Source organism: Phocoena sinus, chromosome 18 (genome assembly GCF_008692025.1).
Source record: "Phocoena sinus isolate mPhoSin1 chromosome 18, mPhoSin1.pri, whole genome shotgun sequence".
Classification (NCBI taxonomy): Eukaryota; Metazoa; Chordata; class Mammalia; order Artiodactyla; family Phocoenidae; genus Phocoena; species Phocoena sinus.
The window spans coordinates 50,809,712-50,830,528 of record NC_045780.1 but is presented as its reverse complement, the minus strand read 5'-3'; the positions used below and the strand labels follow the sequence as shown (position 1 = coordinate 50,830,528).

The following is a 20,817-nucleotide window of genomic DNA, read 5'->3' as shown; positions in this document are numbered from 1 at the left end:
CCACTAGGTGCTACTCTTCCTCCATCACATATGAATCTAGTCTCAAAAGAATGTTGTGCATGCAAAAGCAACAAACTTCTCTATCTCCTGGCTACTGTTTGAACCCAAGATACAGCTTTACCTCGAATACTTACTTATCGTCATAACCATTTGAGCACTCAGCACCGTAGACAGTGAAGTTTATTTCTGCTTTCTGTAGTATCATCCCACACCAGGTGTCAGAAAACTAAAGACGATCAATACCTCTAGTTGCTGTTAATTCTTCTTAATGGAAGGAAGCTACAGGGTTTAAAAAGATAGTTGACTTACCCATGACTTCTCCCTGAAAAGGTGATATATTGTAGTATCTAAACAATTTTACATGTGAGATGATAAAAAATAGAAAACTCTGAGCTATGAATTATGTATTATTAATCAACCAAAGGTATTATTATTGATATACTGTACATCCATGAAAGAGGGAAATGTATAGCATCTGTTTATAGTGTCCTGCTAAATATTTTGAGCTAGAAGATAACTTTTTGTTTAACTTTCTTGGAAGCATCTCTCCCACCCTCTGCCTGTGAATGCACAGTGAACATTTTTGAAGATAAAGAGGACATAAACCACCCTCATATTTATGTCTACTAGGCCCTTTCGAGAAAAGGGTCATACATTTTATCAAGGCATCTGATTTTAAATACACCAATTCTAAATATTGAAATTTTAAAAATTTCTCTCCCCAATGGATAAAAAAGTACGAGGCAGGAAATAATTAGAAGCTAAATACACTGTGATCTAAAAATTAGAACGAGCCAACCCGGCCAATTCGATGCTTGGAACATATTTATTCTCTTCTTCCCTCCGATTCACCCATCCCGTTTAGTTGTTCATTCACTGTCTCATTCATTCATTTATTCATTGAACAAACTTTTAGTGGGCGAGCTCATATATTTCAGGTACAAAAATGAAGTAAAATGGCCTCTATTTTGTGGAGGCTTAAAGATTAGGGTGAAGTGGGGCTGGTAAGGAGGAGAAGGAGTCAGATTTGTAAACAGAAAAGTGGAGTGCAAGTCACCAACAAAGGTTAAATTTGAAGGTCGAAAGAGAATTTAAGTGAAGGAAATATTGATGAATCCAGAAGAAGCTGGAAAGGCTCTGCTCTCACGGACTCGAGCTGCGGGCTTCAGACACGTGATGTGTAAAAAGGAGGCTAAAGAGATAATGAGAGACTGCAAAGGCGAGAGGTGGGGAACCATCTTCCCTTTATCCCCTCTTGGTTGGAAACCCCATTATATGCTCTGGTGGCTCCCTGAACTCCTCTTTTGAGGAGAAAAGAATATTGAAGAGTAATCCCATGTCTTTTAGTGCTATTTTTAGCAGGCCCTATCGTGACCTCATTTTCCTCCTTGCACAGGTTGGATTCATTCCATCATTTTAATCACTCCCTTGACTACACCTTCAACTCTCTCCCTGGGTAAATCCAACTCTTAGCTTCACCTGAGTAGCTGGAGGAAGAAAACATATGCCTTTTGATGGTGCTGTACAGGGTGCATTGTTATTGCCTTAACCTGCTGGTAGGGCAGAAAAAAAAAAAAAAGAGTTACTCACTACTTCTCGGATTGAGTATCTGAAGGTTTGATCAGAATATTTAAATACCTAACACATATTAGTATATATTTAGCTTTCCTAAAGTGCTCTGACAAAGCATTCAGGGATAATCATTTGGTTGGTTAAAATTGCTGTATAACTCAGGAAAAATATTAAATAAAAAATACAGCTTATTTGAAACTTATCAAGTAAGTGGTTATTCCAATGTTTTTAAAAGATGTTCAGTTTTAAGGAGGTTGAATATGCATACATTATTTGATTTCTTTTTTTCTTAGTAAACTCTAGGTGGTATAAAGGAAAATTTTAATTAAGTCCAAGTTATTTTCTTCATCAGTTGAGTTCATTCATTCATTCAACCAATATTTATTGAGTGCACGTTATGAATGTAATAAACATTGAGTTTTTTATTTATTGTAAAATTAGTTTGTTCTCTGTCTGAATTCTCTGTTGAGGATAGGAATTCTGCCTGCCTTAGACAGAGCTGTAGACCCAGAACTCAACACAGTGCTTTATGTGTGATAGGCACTCAACAGCTACTTCCACTGCCCCAAACAGCATCCCTGAATACTTAGGTGGCATAGGATGGGTCAGTGTAACTTCTAGTTAGATGGCTAGAAGAGTCAGAAGGGTGATGAAGACTGTTTCAGGAAAAGGGATCAGATAATCCAAATATGTATAAAATTCTTAACCGTGGAAAAACTATCCCACTGTCCTTGGGATATATATTAAGGACACCTGGTTTTGTATTAAATTGGGTAAGGTTAAGTTAAAATTCCAGATCATGACAGTGTCACTCATTGGAACTATTCCTGAGATAAATGAAAGCTGTTTCTATTTTTAGTATCTCTATGGATGAGATATTTGTAAACAATTATGAATGCAGGGTGGTAGACCCTTTTGGGGCATAGACCAAGGGTAAATAATCAGAGGGCTGATGAACTTTTGACTGCTTCATCTAAAAAAATTAATAGACTTTATTTCTTTTTTTTCTGTTGTTCCATAATTTATTTAGCCGTTCTCCTATTGATGTACATTTATGAATTCCCCAACTCCTTGTGGTTTTGCTATTACAAGCCAAGCTACAACAACTATCATTGTATGTATATCTTTTGCACATGGGCCAATATTTCTTCAAGCTGGGTTTCTAGAAGTGAAATTGCTGGGGTAAAGGGAATGCGTTTTTTTAAATTGAAGTGTAGTTGATTTACAATGTTGTGTTAGTTTCTGGTGGACAGCAAAGTGATTCAGATACACACACACACATATATTCTTTTCCATTATGGTTCATTACAGGATATTGAATATAGTTCCCTGTGTTATACAACAGGACCTTGTTGTTTATCTGTTTTATATGTAGTAATCTGTATCTGCTAATCCCCCTCAGACATGGAATGCTTCACGAATTTGCGTGTCATCTTTGTTCAGGGGCCATGCTAATCTTCTCTGTATTCTAATTTTTAGTATATGTGCTGCCGAAGTGAGCCCTAGAATTTATTTCTTAGAAAATTTTAAGTGTAAAGAAAAATTGAATAGAAAGTATAGGTCCCTGAAAATGGGAGACAAAGTTAGAAACAGCACCTGTTGTGCTCTGAAATTGTAGAATCTTAGAAATAGAAAGGAATAGAGATCACTTAGTACAGCTTCTTAACTCAAATCATGAATCCCTTCTCTGTTGCCTGTCTTTGGTGGGTCTATAGCTTAGATCTATGGTAGGAATGGGAAACCAGCTCTTGTTGAAGTGGCCTTTCCCATCAATGGGTGGCACTAGTTGTTCAAAAAGCTTTCCTTAAGCTAAACCTGAACTTTTCCTTTTAAGAACTTCTATCTGTAGGCTCTAGTTTCGCCCTTTCACTTTGTAAAGAATACAGCTGCCATGCTGCCTCTAATAGTACTCCCTTCTATGGTATTCTACTATATTCTAGGCTAAAAAAAACCACAAAAAAAAACTCTTGACATTTTATATTTGTTATATGGTGGTTTTCAGGTTCCTCACAACCTTGCTTACACTCTATGAAAATACATTCATGGCTATTAAAGTAACTCTTTTTCTTTACTTATTGTTATTATCATTTGTGATAAGAACACTTAACATAAGAACTACCGTTGTAGCAAAATTTTAAGTATACAGTACAGTGTTGTGAACTATAGGCACTATGACGTGCTGTAGTTCTCTGGGACATATTCATCATTTCATCATTCTGTCAACTGAAATATTGTGTCATTTGACTAATACCTCCCTGTTCCTCTCTTCTCCCAGCCCCTGGCGACCATATTCTGCTCTCTGCTTCCTTGAGTTTGACTATTTTAGATTCCTTATATAAGTGATATTCTGTAGTATTTGTCCTTCTGTGTCTGGCTTATTTCGCTTAGCCTAGTGTCCTCCAGACTCATCCATGTTGTCCCCCAAATGGCATGATTTCCTTCTTTTTTTAAGGCCGAATAATATTCCATTGTATGTATATATACCACCTTTTCTTAATCTATTTATCTGTCGATGAATAGATTTAGGCAATTTATTTAGGCAATAAAAGCAAAAATAGACAAATGGGACTACATCAAAGTAAAAAACTATTGCACAGCAAAGGAAAGAGTCAACAAAATGAAAAGGCAACCAACAGAAATGGAGAACATATTTGCAAACCATATATCTGATAAGAGGTTAATATCCAAAATATATGAGGAACTCCTTTACCTCAAGAGCAGAAAAACAAGTAACCCAACTAAAAAATGGGCAAAGGAATTGAATAGATATTTCTACAAAGAAGACATCCAGATGGACAAGAAATATATGAAAAGGTGCTCAACATCACTAATCATTAGAGACATGCAAATCAAGAACACAATAAAGTAACTTTAAAGAGTACGATGTCTACAATAAAACATACATAAATACCAGATGTGGTTTTACTATCAGTAAATGTGTTTTTATTATTGCATGCTCAGCTTTTCTCTGAAACATGGGAGATTTGACTTGAATAATTTCTAAGGTCCTTTCCAACTTTTAAAAGCTATTGTATTTGGGTGTGTGTGCATGTGTGTGTTACAGCCATGCCATCTTATTGGCTTCTTGAACTTGCAGCTGATGCAGAGTCCCAGATAATTTTTCACATGAAGTTCTGCTAAGCTATATCTTAATCAGCTGCATAACTTTACATTTATCCTTATTATATCCTCTCTTGTTTGTTTCTCTTTGTTACTGAAACCCATGTGAATGATTTTGAATGTCAGTTCCCTATTTGTTGGATTGGTTAGCCCACCAAGATCCATGTCATCTATAAATACTTTTTAGCATGATTCCCACATACGCACTTAACTTTTTATTTTGATTCATTTAGTTTTTGTTTGTTTGTTTGTGTTTTGAGGTACGCGGGCCTCTCACTGTTGTGACCTCTCCCATTGCGGAGCACAGGCTCCAGACGCACAGGCTCAGCGGCCATGGCCCACGGGCCCAGCCGGTCCGCGGCATGTGGGATCTTCCCGGACCGGGGCACGAACCCGCGTCCCCTGCATCGGCAGGCAGACTCTCAACCACTGCGCCACCAGGGAAGCCCGATTCATTTAGTTTTGATTAACTTAGTTGTTGATAAATTAAAAGTTCAGTAGAAAAGTGCTAAAACAAAATCTTATTTCTAGCTTTTCTCTTCAGTTTGCCATTGTTCCATTCATCAACAATCTTTGAATAGACCTGTCTTATCAACAATGTGTCCATCTAATTGAAACTATTATCTAGCTTACATTTCTCATTGTCCAAAAAGATATCATGAGTGAGCTGGGAAATCCTTGCAAAAATATAATATACTGTGTCCACAGTATTACTACAGTTCATGAGATTAATAATGCTGTCCGAGAAGGGAAAGTATTTTGTTTGACCTGACTTACTCAGGGTGAGCTCATATTGTCTCCAGAAGGCAATTCTCGCTCGCTCTCTCTTTCTCTCCCTCTCTCTCTCCCCCCCTCTCTCTCAAAAGGTCAAAAACAGTCTATTTAATCATCCATTATGGAATTTTTATGGGGAGGAATGTTAAGTTTTCTTGTCTTTATTTTCTGGGAACCATCTTTTCTCTCTTCTTGGAAAGCAGAACATTTGATTGTCTCATTCATGAGTAGGAAAGGTCAACCCTTTGACATGCTGTTCATATAGATGGAAGACATAGAAAGATCTGTAGGGGGTGGGAAAAGTGATTTTCGGAGGGAATTTGGGCATTGTCAGTTTAGTTACAAAATGCTTCCTTCCTCTGTGATCGCTTCATGCTTTTTGAATAGAGGCATAATAAATGATACATAATAGATTAATAAATAATAGAGAATATCTTCATCAATGATTGAGCATTTATGTACCTTATGCAGTGTATCCAAAAAACCTAGTTTATCTCTACTCATGGTACTATAAATACAGTAGAGGGTCTCCTCCACTCCCAAACTAATAAAGCTGAGAGTGGAACTACTATAGTTCCTCTGTTAAAAACAGCTTGGACTCCACAAGTCTGTCTGAAACTTAATCCTAAGTACAGGGGGACTAAGAAGACTAAACCACAGATGCTCTTACACTAAACATGAGTATAGTATCAGTTTTTTATAGCTTATGAAGCTGTGGCTTCTTGCTGATGAACAGGCATCTTTCCTCAAAAGAAGCTCAGTTTCACTTCCAATAAAACACTGCTTGGAAATTATGATGGTTAATGTTATGTGTCAGCTTAGCTAGATTATGGTGCCCAGCTGTCTGGTCAAACACTAGTCTAGATGTTGCTGCAATGGTATTTTGAAGACACGATTAACACTTACAAATTAGTTAGCTTTAAGTGGATTATCCTTGATAATGCAGGTGGGCCTCATCCAGTCAACTGAAGGCCATAAGAACAAAAAACTGATGTTTCTCAGAGAAGAAGGAATTCCACGTCAACGTAGCGTAGAGATCCTGCCTGAGTTTCCATCTTCCCTGCCTGCCCTACAGATTTTAGACTTAAGACTGCAACTTCAACTCTTGCCTGAATTTGCAGCCAACTGGTTTGCCCTACAGACATCAGACTTACCAGCCTCCACAATTATGTGAGACAATTCTTTAAAATCAATCAACCTCTCTCTCTGTATATCTATCATTTCATAGATATAGATACAACTATATATACAGACATCTATCCTATTTGTTCTGTTTCTTTTTTTATTATTATTATTATTTTTTTTTTTTGCGGTACGCGGGCCTCTCATTGTTGTGGCCTCTCCCATTGTGGAGCACAGGCTCCGGATGCACAGGCTCAGCGGCCATGGCTCACAGGCCCAGCCGCTCTGCGGCATGTGGGATCCTCCCGGACTGGGGCACGAACCCGCGTCCCCTGCATCGGCAGGCGGACTCCCAACCACTGCACCACCAGGGAAGCCCGGTTCTGCTTCTTTAGAGAATACTGAGTGACAAGGAAGGTAACTTCCCTCCCTATGATCTGCATATGTGACATGTGGAACTCCTGATGGCTCCTGCCATTACTGGCCACTCACTTTGATATTTCATACTTTCTCATAAATCATGGACCATCCATGACTTCCAGGAAGATCAGGCACATAGCAGCCACTTCATAAATACTTGAAGGGATGTTGAATACAACATAAGGAGGAACTAAACGTCCCCTGCACTGTTGATATTTCTTCCAGTAATATCTGCCACAGTGATGCAGTCTGCATTTGTGTCTTCCTCCTGTGCCTCCTCACAGCCTGGGAGATATGGGGAACCACCACAGTTGCCCTTGGGGATGGCATTCTTGCTGCTCTGCCCTCTTTAGTCTTGGATCTTCATCAGTTCCTGAAGGAAGTCACTCTCTTAGGATTCTGAGGACATCTGGAGTTTCTTAGGCCCCTCCTTACAAGGACCTCTGCCCATTTCTACCTAGACTTTCTCTCCCAGGTGTTGCCAATGGCAGGCTGAGTTTTTAGTTAGAGATAAAACTAAGCTATGTTAGTAACTGTCACTTGAGATGCAAAGACTAGGATGAGAAATAAGCTCTGAAATGGAGAGTCCCAAGCTATCTAGATTTTGATTACATCTTCCAACCAAAGAGCAAATTTGTGAGAAATGACTGACTCCTGGGAAGAGTGAGGAACTGCAGATGAAATGCTATTGACCCTGGTCCACTAAAGATACTACTGAAGAGATGTCATCCAAGAAAAAGAAATAAAGCTTGGAGGAGAGCAAGGAAAGCACACTCAACAAGAAACTGTTTGGGTTACAGAAGTCAATGGAAATGGGGGAGTGGGAGGGTAGAGGCAGAAACTTATGTTTATGATGTGTCCGTTATGTGCTGGACAGTGTGAAATGAAATGCTTTATATCATCTCATTTAACTTCACAGGAGTCTGGTGAAACAGGTGTTTTTGCTCCATTATAAGATAAAGATCTAAAGTTCAGAATATTTAAATAACTTCACCCAGTATCTCAGATTTTAAGTAACAAGGCCAGAAGAAGAACGTAGGTTCATCCAACTCCAATGTGTATGATTTACTCATCTATACTTTACTGTAAGAAAAGAAACCTATTTTCTAAAAACAAATCCTATTACGTAATATAAATTTAAAGTTTAGCACAGTTTGAGGCCATTTCCCTACTGTGAAATATTATGCATATTTCTGGAAAGCAAACTGGTGTTTTCCCCCCCCTTAATTATATCAAACAAATGATCTTACAATTACATAAGTAGTTGCCCATTATGTGAAAATGTTTATATACATAGTTACATATGTACACACAGTGAAATATGCAGACTTTCTGGAACCACATATTAAAATCTTTGAAGTTGAATCAGCCTTTCTTCTTTCTGAGTAACCTAAACTCAATGCCATTCAGCTGATTAGGGAATTCCAGGGATGAGATCTTTAAATAAAACCCAATGTCAAAAGGTGATAGTCTAGTCTTTACTGATTGTCTGACAATCATTACTTTAGTTTCACACTCATGAAAACTGGCTTTGTCCTAATTATTCTCAGGCATGTGGGTGTGTCCTGCAGTGCCCTGTATTACAGCCTTGTAAAAAGCGATCAACCCAAAATTTGGCATAGGTGTAAATTAATGAAATAATATTCTTGTGTAAACTAGCCCTGAAGAAAATTCCTGAACAGATATGCCAAAAGTGGTGGGTGATTCTGACATCTCTCAAATAAGCCTAGAGTCCCCAAGGTGATTATTCTGAGTGCCAGCCCTCATTGGGGGCATTAATGGAGCAGATTTGATAGGGCTGCTAAGGAGTTTGAAGAGCACTGAATGAGGAGTCAGGAAGCATCCATTTGCATCCCAGCACTGCATCCCAGCTACCTGAAAGGCACCATTTGCATTCTGGTGCTACCTGAGAGGCAATGTCAGTCACTAACCTTTCTGAGATTCTTTCTTCATTTGTGACACTGTTGAATAACATCCTCCAAAGTTGTGATCATCAAGTGAACCTGACAATGTGAAAGCCCTCGAAACAGTGAAGCACTAGAATACAATGTGATAACTCATTTATAATTAACCTCTAGGTTTAATATCACAATTTGAAACCAAAACCCTCAGATTCACATGAAACATCAGTGATGTTAATAATTAGCCTCTGTCAGAAATTCCAGAATCACCCATGTGCATGAGGGCCAGTTATTTTTGTGCTCAGTGTGACATCTAAGGCCAGAGTAGAATACATTTGTTCAATTTTACAAGCTCCAGAAGACCAGTAGATACTACTTGCTTTTGAATACTAGAACCTAGGTCTCAACAGTTTCCATGGACTAGGATAACTCACTTTATCCTAGTCCACAGTAAATGAGATCAGAATAAAACTGAGTAAACATACCACAAACCTGGTGCTTTGTAAACCATCATGGTATTTTAGAGAGCCAGAAGTAAAATCATATATTTATTGTGTGTAGGACTCGGGTGAAGAGTAGGACAACAATGTGTCCATTCTGTCTGTGGGCTTAGTATGTCCTTGGAGATTCTAAGGAGGCAGGATTGTGCCATCGATAGAAGGAGAAATGAGAGCCAAGGATTTAACTCCTTCCTAATCCTAATTCTTTCACAGTAGCTACTTTGAGTTTCTGGTTGCCAATCCTGTAGATCATAAGTCCATGGACGTTAGAACACCATTCTTGTGCTTAGCAGGGCTAAATGGCTGCATTATCTTGGTCCCATTACCTAACCTCTCTTTGCCTTGGGCTCATCATCTGTAAAGTGGGGGAAATCATAGAACCTATTTCTTTCCTACATATAAAGCATTCATAGAAGTGTTTTTATATACATAGTTACACACACACACACACAGTATTTAAAAGCACAAATTTTAAAGTTAGACCGCCTGGGTTCAAATCCCAGCTCCACCACTCATTTGCTCTTCTAAAAATCAGGTAATAACAGTACCAACCCCATGGAGTTATCGTGAAGATTAAACGTGCTAATACTCGTATAGTTCTATTAACTGGGCTGGCACATAGTAAGTGCTATATAAACGCTTGCTATCATATTATTACCTGTTTCCTGGAAAAGCTTCAGATACTGTTTATAAGGATATGGAAATAAAAATTTCCAACATTATTAATTTTTGTTTCTCTGGTTCTCTTAGGTATAAAAATCATATAATAGTGATGTTGGAATTTACTTTCTAGACCTAGTATTTTGGCAATGTCCCTCACATAACATTTTCACTCTTTTTTAAAGATTAGTTATTGGCATATCTTTTACCAGATCTTCATTAAGATCATTTTATCCCCTGGTTCATTTAAGCTTAATGTTATTTAATCTCTCTGTATCTAATTCTTTTCTCCCCCTGAATGCAAAAAGTCAATGATTTTTAAAGCCTGCATACAGATAAGATGCACACATATTGCGAGGATGATGAATGAGCTAAACACTTGTTTGGGACAATTTCTGATTCTGTCTCTTCTCCCCTTTCCTCACAGCATTCATTTTAATGTTTCTGCCATTCATTTATTCATTCAGTATTTACTGAGGAGACTTGTCAAGCATGATAGACAGTAGAAAATACTGATTCTGACACTTGAATGGTGTTTTACAGCTTACAGACCGTTTTCACATATATTAAATTTATTCAATCCTCAGAGGCACTCACTTCATTTCACCCCAGTTCTTCCCCCCCTTTTAACTTTATATTTCTCGTAATCTTCCTCATTTCTTTCTTAAATCTTTGGTGTTCAGAATACTTACTACGTGCAGTGGAGGTAGGGTGGGAAGCTGATTGGAAGGCAATAGGTGGGGGAAGAGACACAAATCAGATGAGAATGTAGGTCCAGAGATGTTTCCAATACCCTACGCTTTAGGATAAAAGGACAGCTGTCTGTTATGTAGGAAAGTACATACACAGTCACTTGAAAAGAAACAATGACCATCAACGTATCCATCACTAGAAGCTGGATTGAGATGAGACACAGAGCTAGTGGCTTCCCAAATCCTCCCTTATCCTCTGACAATGAAGCATATTTAACCTATTGAAGAAGCTAGAGAGTTATGGCCCCTCCCTTCCTCTATAAACACTCAGGCCTTTAAGTCCCAGCATTAAAGTTCCCTATTTTATTTCCTCTTGAATTTCATGACACTATCCAGTAGGCAGGAAATAGAACATACAAAATTAAGCAGAAAATTATTCCTTCAGTCTTACATCACCTGTTTCATTCATTATTATTCCTCTCACGCACAACTGAGACTTCTGTAAGGAAATCCTGATGGCTTCCTGCAGTAGACCAGCCTATGGAGGGTGAATATGTTAAGTGATGGAGAATGAAGGTAGTGTCTAGGCCTGCAGTATGGCTCACATTTGAGCTTGTGCTGATCTCTTCAAGGGCACTCTGGAGATACAAGCAGATGATACAATAGACAAACTTCTACTGTGAGATGTACCAAAATCATTCCTAACCCAGACTCCTTTCACTTGCTTTGCCCTCTGCCTGGAATGTTCTTCCTCCAGAACGTCTCATGGCTTTCTTGCTTATTATTCAGCTCAAATGCCACTTTCGTGGAGAGGCTCCCAGCCAGTCTATATAAACTAGTATCCCTGTACTCAGTCCCTCTGTCTCATTTCATAATTTTATTTTCTTCATGGCATTTATCTCTACCTGAAGTAGATTTACTCATCTATATATTTATTATCTGTCTCCCTCACAAGCCTGGAAGCTCCAAGAAAGCAGAGATTATTTTTTTTTAACATGTTGCCTAGAACATATAGTAGTAGACCTTTAATAAATATTGGTGGAATAAACAAGTGGGAAACAGATATTTATCCAATGTCTATTATATGACAGTTCTGTTCTAGGCACTGGGGATGTGGTGATGAATCAAGCAAACCCAAATCTATGCTCTCTTGGACTTTATATTCTAATGCAGGGAAACAAACAGTAAACAATTAAAGCAGGGAAATGGATGCTGCTTGGGCGGAGCTGTGCTATATTAAATAGGGTGATCAAGGGAAGGTTTTGCTGCAGAGGCCTGAAGAAGGTGAGAAGGGAGACACCTGAACAAGATGAGGAAGATAAGAGGGGGAGGGGAAGTGAGTCTTTCAGCACAGGGAGCAGGGAGTGCAAAGGCCCTGAGCAAACAGTAGGGAGTGGGGGTAATGTGGTTAAAGCATGGAGCTCCTGGGAGAGTGGCAGGGGACGGGTCTGAGAGGTTCCGGTGGGACAGCTCCAATCTTGTAGAGTATTGTAAGCAATGAAAGTACTTTGGTTTTTACTTTTGGTGAGATGGGAAGCCAGTGAGGGGCTTTGGTCACAGTGACATGATCTGACTTAGGTTATAATAGGATCTCTCTTTTCGTTCTGGTGATAAAAGACTAGGAGGCAAAGGTGGAAGCAGTTAGGAGGCCAATGCAAGAGGTGATGGGTGGCTTGGTCCCGGGTGATGGCAGGGAGGTGGTGAAACATGTTAATAGCCTGGAAGAATTCTGAAGGCAGAACTGACAGGATTTGCTGATATGATGAACAAAGTAATGATACAAAAATATGTATGGAATTGGTATGAAAAAGGCTTTTCTTGGATTTACAGAAAAAGAGACTGGTTTCTTTAGGGCTTTGACACCGATATTACAAGTAGTAGCCCAGCCGCCTAGAAATTCAGCTTTGGAACTTGGAACTTTTGTGTCAGCTATTGTTTATACCAAAGAACAAACAAAAAAAGAGTGGTCAAATATATTCAGTATCACAGTCTGTACTTGCAGTTAAGTGAGCTGGTCTTACTAGATCTTATTTCAGTACACTGACATGGATGACTGTTCAGCAGACATAAACATTTCAAAGTACCAATGACACACATCCACGAGGAGACTGTAAAGCTCATGGGGTAGTTACACAAAAGGTGAAACATTATTATCAAGAACAAAGATCTCGCCTGATTTATACTGATTGACAGTCTGTACTTCAAACCGATCTGATAACTGCTCAGACTTCTGACCCTTGCCTACCGGGCTACACGGAAAGCTCTGTGGAGCCTATTCCGTCTTACATTGTTCTTCTACCCGGCGCGGCCGAATGAATAGCTGGTGCACAACAAATAACCATTGACTTGATGATTGCTAAACATTCTTCACTACCCTCTCTTCAACGTATCCATCAGGAAGCTATTTACCAAAGTCAGAGATTAGATAATCACTCACAGACGCGTAATGTCAGAATGTGTTGGGCGTTAGGGCACGTGGAAGGGGCCGTCCGAAGCCCCACCCACCTGGGAAGTCAGGGAAGCTTTCGCGGCGGCGGAGACCTGGGTGCTGCATTGTGAAGGGCGAATACGAGTGCGAAGGAAGAGGACCGGAAGGGATCTAGAGCGGGCCTTCAAGTGTACAAAGACCCTGAGGCTAGAGGGTACTCGGAAAGGGCTGAACAGAGTGACCCAGGCCCGCGGGAGAGCGGGTGCGCCTGGACCTTTGGGAGGATAAAGACGCAGGGTTTGAAAGGTAGGTTTTCTAAATTATATTTGATCTTCAAACCCTCCGAGTTCCACAGCGCGATTCACCCGGGGCTGATAGGGCCGCGGACACGTAGCTTTTTCCCTTAGGCCTCACAGTACATGCCCCTTCAGCTTGGCCAAAAAGCGGGGGTGGGGGAAGGTCGCGTCCGCCACCGGGAGGGGAACACGCCCCGAAGTCACTCCTTGAACTCACCCAAGTTCCCCTTTTGCCATTTCCTCCTATTTTGAGGTCTCCCAACTAATGAGTTTGCCATTTTACCCAGAAAATAAACTATGGGAGAGCGTTCTACAGCAGGATACCGAGGTTAGCTTTTTGTTTCTAGGGTCTTTACGAGGCTACTCGTACGCGCGAACAAAATCTAGCTGCCTCCAGGCCGGGGCGGCCCCACCGCCTCTCCAGATTTTTTGGGCTCTCTCTAGAACTTTCAGCAACGAGACGAGCCGCGTGTTTAAAGCGGCTGGTCTTCGGGGGCAGCCAGGCCCTTCCACTCCCCGGGTGGGGGGAGCCGGAAAGTTCACGTGCTCCTTCCACAGTCTCCGGCTGCAGTTAGGAGGAGAGGAGGCGCAGTGACTGCCCCTCCAAAGAAGGTTCGTCTTCCGAAGCGGCCGAGCCCAGGTTCTGTCCGCTTTGGAAGAGGAAGAAAGTTGGGCAGGAGCGGGAAGGGGCTAGAGCGCCGGGCGAGGAGGCGGTAGGGAAGTCGGGGTGTCCCGGCGGCGCGCGAGGCGGGGTGGAGCCAGCAGCGGGCCGCGGCGTCAGCGTTTCAGATGCAAATCGATTCCCCGCCCCACCACCCCCTCCCGCCCTGGGAGCGAGGCTCCGCCGCTCCGCAGCCGCCCCCGCCTTCTGCGCGCCGCGGCGCCGGGCTCTACTTAAGCAGCGCGCTGGTCGCCACCCGGCACTCCCCTGAAGCGCGCGGGCGAGGCGGGAGGAGTGCAGCGGGGCTCGCGGGGGCGCACAGAGGCGCGCTCGCATCGTGCGCTCGGCTCCGCGCGGCTCTCGGTAGCAGCGGCGGGCCGGGGCGCAGGGCTGAACGAGCGTCCGAGAAAGGCGGCGGCGGCTGATCCGGCGCGCGGCCCGGCTCTCGGCCACTGCCCTAGCCCGGCCACCTCTTGGCCATGGCTCTGGCGGACAGCACTCGTGGACTACCCAACGGGGGTGGTGGCGGCGGCAGCGGCTCCTCGTCGTCCTCGGCTGAGCCGCCGCTCTTTCCCGACATCGTGGAGCTGAACGTGGGGGGCCAGGTGTATGTGACCCGGCGCTGCACGGTGGTGTCGGTTCCCGACTCGTTGCTCTGGCGCATGTTCACGCAGCAGCAGCCGCAGGAGCTGGCCCGGGACAGCAAAGGCCGCTTCTTTCTAGACCGAGACGGCTTCCTCTTCCGCTACATCTTGGATTACCTGCGGGACTTGCAGCTCGTGCTGCCTGACTACTTCCCCGAGCGCAGCCGGCTGCAGCGCGAGGCCGAGTACTTCGAGCTGCCGGAGCTCGTGCGCCGCCTCGGGGAGCCCCAGCAGCCCGGCCCCGGGCCGCCGCCGCCGCACTCGCGGCGCGGGGTGCAGAAGGAGGGCTCGCTGGGCGACGAGCTGCTGCCGCTCGGCTACGCGGAGCCTGAGCAGCAGGAGGGCGCCTCGGCTGGGGCGCCGTCGCCCACCCTGGAGGTGGCTAGCCGCAGCCCGTCGGGGGGCGCGGCCGGCCCGCTGCTCACGCCGTCCCAGTCGTTGGACGGCAGCCGACGTTCGGGCTACATCACCATCGGCTACCGCGGCTCCTACACCATCGGGCGGGACGCGCAGGCAGACGCCAAGTTCCGGCGAGTGGCGCGCATCACCGTGTGCGGCAAGACATCGCTGGCCAAGGAGGTGTTCGGGGACACCCTGAACGAGAGCCGGGACCCCGACCGGCCTCCGGAGCGCTACACCTCGCGCTATTACCTCAAGTTCAACTTCCTGGAGCAGGCCTTCGACAAGCTGTCCGAGTCGGGCTTCCACATGGTGGCGTGCAGTTCCACGGGCACCTGCGCCTTCGCCAGCAGCACCGATCAGAACGAGGACAAGATCTGGACCAGCTACACCGAGTACGTCTTCTGCAGGGAGTGAACTCCCCACACCCTCTTGCGACTCCAGCGCGCCCATTCCCTCTGCTTCTTGCCGGGGAGAGGGCTATAGATTTCCCCTCCCACCCCACGTTCTCCCATTCCCCTGTTCCCCACCTGCGGTAGACCCACTGACCCCTCACTTTAGTACCTGCAGCCACAGATCCTCTCGGCTTCTTTGTCTTCTCTGGACCCCACTAAAAGAGAGCGCCCAGACGTACCTCTCCACCCCATGCTTCCTCTGCCCCCCGGCCTCAAACCACCCCTCCCCCGGATTGTCCTTCAGTCTGGATGTAGTGGGGCAGTGTGGCTACAAAGTCACCTAGTACCTGGGAATGACTGAATTGTTCCGAACCTAACTGGACCCTGTCCAGTGTATAGAAGATTCCTTGAAATCTTCTCAAGCCCTGATGACTCATTCGCGGTTTAAGAGAGAGAATCGGTAGCAGTGTGTGGGAATAGTTTTGAAAGGTCATTTATTGCGTAGTCTTTTGACCCTCTTTAAAGGTGAAGTTTTAGAAGGCTGATTGGAAGACTCCAGAGCTGGAATTAGGATCCCGCGGAGGCCGTTCGGGGACTATAAATGAATAAAGTTTTGAAAAGTTACAGGTAGAAGTAGGAGAAGAATATGGTGATGGCATAATGAAGGAGCGTTTGGTTTCTGTGCAGATTTAAAGGTCTTCGCCTGTGGTTTAAACTTGTAGAAAGTTCCCCTCCTGCCTGAAGAGGCACCCTTTCTCCTGGGCTCACCGCCAGAAGCCCTTGGTTCGACTGCTTGACATGGCACCCGTTACTGGCAAGAGGGGGAAAGAGAGAATGACAGCTCAGGTCGCCGAGCATTGCGGGAGGTCACCTGGCTGTGACTGTAAACGGAGCTGGGTAGTAATGCACGTCGTGGGTATTAAGAAAACCTGTATTATTGCAGTGACTGTCAGTAGGACCTTAGCTCTTAAGCCTTGGGGGGTGGGGTGGGTAGGGAGGAAGGAGGGTAGGAGGGGTGGGAAGGGAGGAGCGGATATACTCATTTATTATTTGAAAGTTGGAAGTTTGTACCGTCCGTCTGAGTACATGCACATTAACAAAATAGCACACGAAAACATGCAAAGCATTTTGTAAAGGTGAATCACAGATCTCCTCTCACCTGGCAGTTTATTGAACTGTTTTGCTGATACTTATATAACCTAACCAAAGAGTTACCCAGTAGGGTTTTAGTTTTTGAACTTTATTTTCTTGTTGGTTATAAGTCCTGATTTTAAAATCTATTTCCTTGAACAAAATATGTTGATTTAGGTTACTTAGACTTAAGTTCTCTTATTAAAAATCCTAACTGTCTGCAAGCCCAGCCAATGTTGACTTCTGGGCAAACCTGAAAAATGCCACTTTGATGCAGGTTGTTTGAAGTTAAGATGGAATCTTTTCGAATGACAGAGCTGCAGAGAATAGAATCGCCAAGGGCTGCCATCTGTAGACAGCTGTAAAGTGGAATATTTTTAAATGAAGGCAAATAAGTACTTAAAAGTGAGCTGAGCAATAAAATTGTGTTCCACGTAAATGCAACTGAAACAGAAGGAGACCTGGTTGCCTTATACCTTTACACTAACATGGAATAAATCCCCACTGTATATCGTATCTACACTGTAAGTGAAGGGAAATGAATCTTTGTCTTTCATGCTGTGAGGCTCCTTTGGATATTCTGTGATGATGGAGAAGCCTGTCCTTTTTCATTTGTTTCAGCATCATTCTCTTGAAGTAGGTTTTTAAAAGATTTTGTAAGAGTCGTTTTCAGTGTTTAAATTAGCGCTATTTTTTCTTCTTTTTAAAAATGAATCTTGTACTGTAACTTACTATATGTCCATAACAGATGTTAAGAATTGGAACAGTTTTATTCTTAGACTCACGTGATCCAATCTGTATATACCATATATAAACATTTTACATGAATCACTTAGTTTTTTAATTAATTTACTAATGCTATAAGCGTTCCTGTCTTTACCCCCAGTAACTTGCTTCAGATGGTGTATATACTAAAGCAACATGTTTCAATGAGTTTCTTATATCCTTGTCTATGGGGAAATTGGGTTAGGAAAAAAATACTTAAAGCTGAGTTTGCTCCATACGTTTTGCTTGGATATTAGTTGTATACTAATATGTCGATTAACTGTCTACATAAACCACGGTACCTGTATTTTTAATCCACCAATTCTTTTTTTTTTTTTTTTTTAATTGGGGAAGAGAAAGATTTGAGGTCTTTTGTTGGAGGTGCCTGTTTAGAAAAGTAAAGTTAACGTTACAATTACAAAGACCGTAATTGTAAGGGAAGCAGAAACATTCAGGAAGTCACATTTGCTTATGTGTTGGGTGTATTCTCAGGCTAGGTAACACATCAGAACTTACCCCTGTTTCAAGCCTGAAATGATTTGGGAATGTCACTCACTGGCCAAAAGTAAGTGTCACAGAGATTTCTGCACCCTATGTGGTATTCTGTTAGATTGTACAACAAAAAGCACATAATTGAGAACATCTTGGGACAGATCAAAGCCACTGACGTATGGCAAGACTCAGAGATTTCTGATTTGCCTTGTTAAATCTGCTCAGCTCCAGGAGTCACGGGAAATTGCTCAAGTTTTGTCTCTGCCACCCATGTCTTAAACGTTTTATCTTGTAAGACTTTGAGTTGAACTGTTTCACAGCTTTGTGCACGCACGTCTCACTCCTCCACACATCCTTGCTGCCCCGCAGTACTCCCTAACCCCTTTCATTATCTGAAGGACTGGGAATTGGATGGTTAGAGATGGTAAACCAACCTTTCTTCTATGATGACTATCCCCTCTAAAGTTGGAAGTTGATACATGACAAATTCTACCTTAGCCCAAAGTAAAGGCTGGGTAGGAAACTCATTTTTACATTGGGTGGATACTATAACTGAGATAAGATGACTTGGCCTCTACACTTTTGGGTCCCTTATTCACCGTGTGTTCTGAGCCACAGAAGGACCCTTAGTGGTCTACAAAGTGGGCTGGAGTGTTGGTTGTCATCTGTGAGCTTGGATGAGATATTGAGCGTCCATTTGAGTAAGCTCTCCAAAGACATTCAGTAACCTGGGAGGGTGTCATAAATTATTCAGAAATTATGACTGCATTACTCTGACTCAGTGTAGCATGCATTTACATATGTAATGGCTCTAATTACCATTTGGTTCATAAATACAACTGAGTGACATTAGATTTTAATAACAAATTTACCTTTTTAAAAAAGAATGGTTGACAGTGGTGGTTAAAAAACAGGTACCATGTTCAGTGCTTTTGCACCAAGTGTTTGACATATTGTCTGTTTTTTAAAACATGTAGACTATGAACCGTGTTCATTTTAGTTTTTCAAATTACGTGTTGTGGAAAATATTCCTTGAATGTGTGGGACTTAAATATTTTCCCTTTCAGTATGATTTTTATTCTTGTGTTCTATTTGGTTTTTGCATTGATAGCAAAGTGATAATTTATAATACTAGACAAAATTGTCTTCTCTTTCAAACCAGATCCATATATATATGGAGCCTGTTGCTTTTCTGGGGAAATGCATAATCTGTGAGTTCTCAGACAAAATAGGCAACTGGCATGCTCATAACATATTCCAATTTTTATTGGAATTTTCCGTGGAATGTTATTATTACATTAAAGCCATGTAAGGTGAGGCTTTGATAAATTTTTACTTTTTAAATTATGGTAAATTCTAATCTAATGTTCAAAAACATTTTTGTACTCCACATGAAAAGTGATAGATGATAGTGCAGGCATTTAGAACAGTATTGACTGGAGGCATTGAATTCCTTAAGAATTTCTTTTATAATCTAAATCATAAATACTTTACTCAGTTGACTTAAATTTCTAAAATTGTAAACTGAATATTTTTATTGTAAACCTACCAGAGTAAATCCTTTGGAATTTTTTTCTGTTTTTCCTTATTATAACTCATTTAAAAGCTGAATTAGTTTTCTTAGATGACCTAAATCTATCTCTTGAGAAATAAATAAAATAGTCTTGTGTTTCCAGTGGCTATAGTACCTAAAATAGGCTTTCCTAGAGCCAGAAACATGCTATGTTGAAGTTAACTTTTCTTTGTCACAGTTTTGGATGATAAACATCTAAAAGTATTAATGTTTGAAGATTTCTATTCTCTACTGGGGCCCTTGAAACTAAGATGGAAGAAATTCAACCAGTATATTTACATTAGAGTATAAGCTCGTGTGGTAGGAAGCTGAACTAGTTGACCAAGAATTCTTGTCACCTTATACATTTTGTGATTTTTTTCCAAGGTTTTTTTCTTTTTTTAATTCTAAATGTGTTTTGAGGTACGTGAACATTAATTGTAATGTAAACTATTATACAACTGTCTTTCTGACTTTATAGGCTGGTGAATTTTGCTATTAATATTGAATACAAATGATGCCAATTCATTTATGACCACTCAAACAGCATTTGTGACATTTAATGACAAAGGTTAAAACATCCATTGTGGATGTTAATTTTGAAGATGCAAATTACGCATTATTTAAATTTTTCTGGGCATCTGAAAAACTCTTACCTGAGAAACAATGTAAGATTCCCTCAGAGTTATCTGGGATTATGAAATTGTTGAAAATATTATATGCTCAGTGATACATATCACTGAGCCATTTTCTCAAAATTGAAGGAGAAAGGGAAAAAATCATTATACAATTATCAGGCTTTCTAATGAAACAGAAAGCCAAGAAAAAGAAAAATCCTTTTATATTTTAAAAACTGAGGAAGTTTTTTCAGACATGCCCAAACTTTAAGCGAGAATTTCTTCAGCCATCTAAATGCTCTAGAGATTTTGGTTCTCTCTCTGTGTTCACAACCAGTTGTATAACAGAAATCCTCAATATTGCTTTCCTCCCTGTGTGTGAAGTAATGAATCATTGATTATGTGACTTGTGATGTATTCTATTAAACACTAAAGAATAAAACATTCACCCTTTAATTATTCGTCTTGGCTCTTTGGTATGGCTCAGACACTGGTCTAATTTCATTTCAGGGGTTCTCTGAACACTGGGAATGCTTCCTAAATTGTTGTAGGGCTAATGGCATCAGAAGGACTCCTCACTGGGTAATTGGCCAGGAGGGCCAGGAATGAATGGGCCCTTTCCCCAGAGTTTATTGTCAAAAACCCCTGTTGTCAAGGTGGTTTGGTCCTCAATGTG

At 41.8% G+C, this 20,817-nt stretch overlaps 1 protein-coding gene and 1 non-coding gene across 2 annotated transcripts; one reads left to right on the top strand and one right to left on the bottom strand.

Annotated features, from left to right (window-relative positions):
• Positions 1-2,970: 2,970 nt before the first annotated feature.
• LOC116743371 lies at positions 2,971-3,075 on the bottom strand. Its single transcript, XR_004346757.1, has one exon. It is a non-coding gene; the product is annotated as a U6 spliceosomal RNA (small nuclear RNA).
• An 11,334-nt stretch (positions 3,076-14,409) lies between these two features.
• On the top strand, positions 14,410-20,597 carry KCTD12 (potassium channel tetramerization domain containing 12). Its single transcript, XM_032611265.1, has one exon. It carries the CDS (start codon positions 14,626-14,628, stop codon positions 15,604-15,606), a length of 981 nt encoding a protein of 326 aa, XP_032467156.1. The 5' UTR covers positions 14,410-14,625; the 3' UTR covers positions 15,607-20,597.
• Positions 20,598-20,817: the final 220 nt, after the last annotated feature.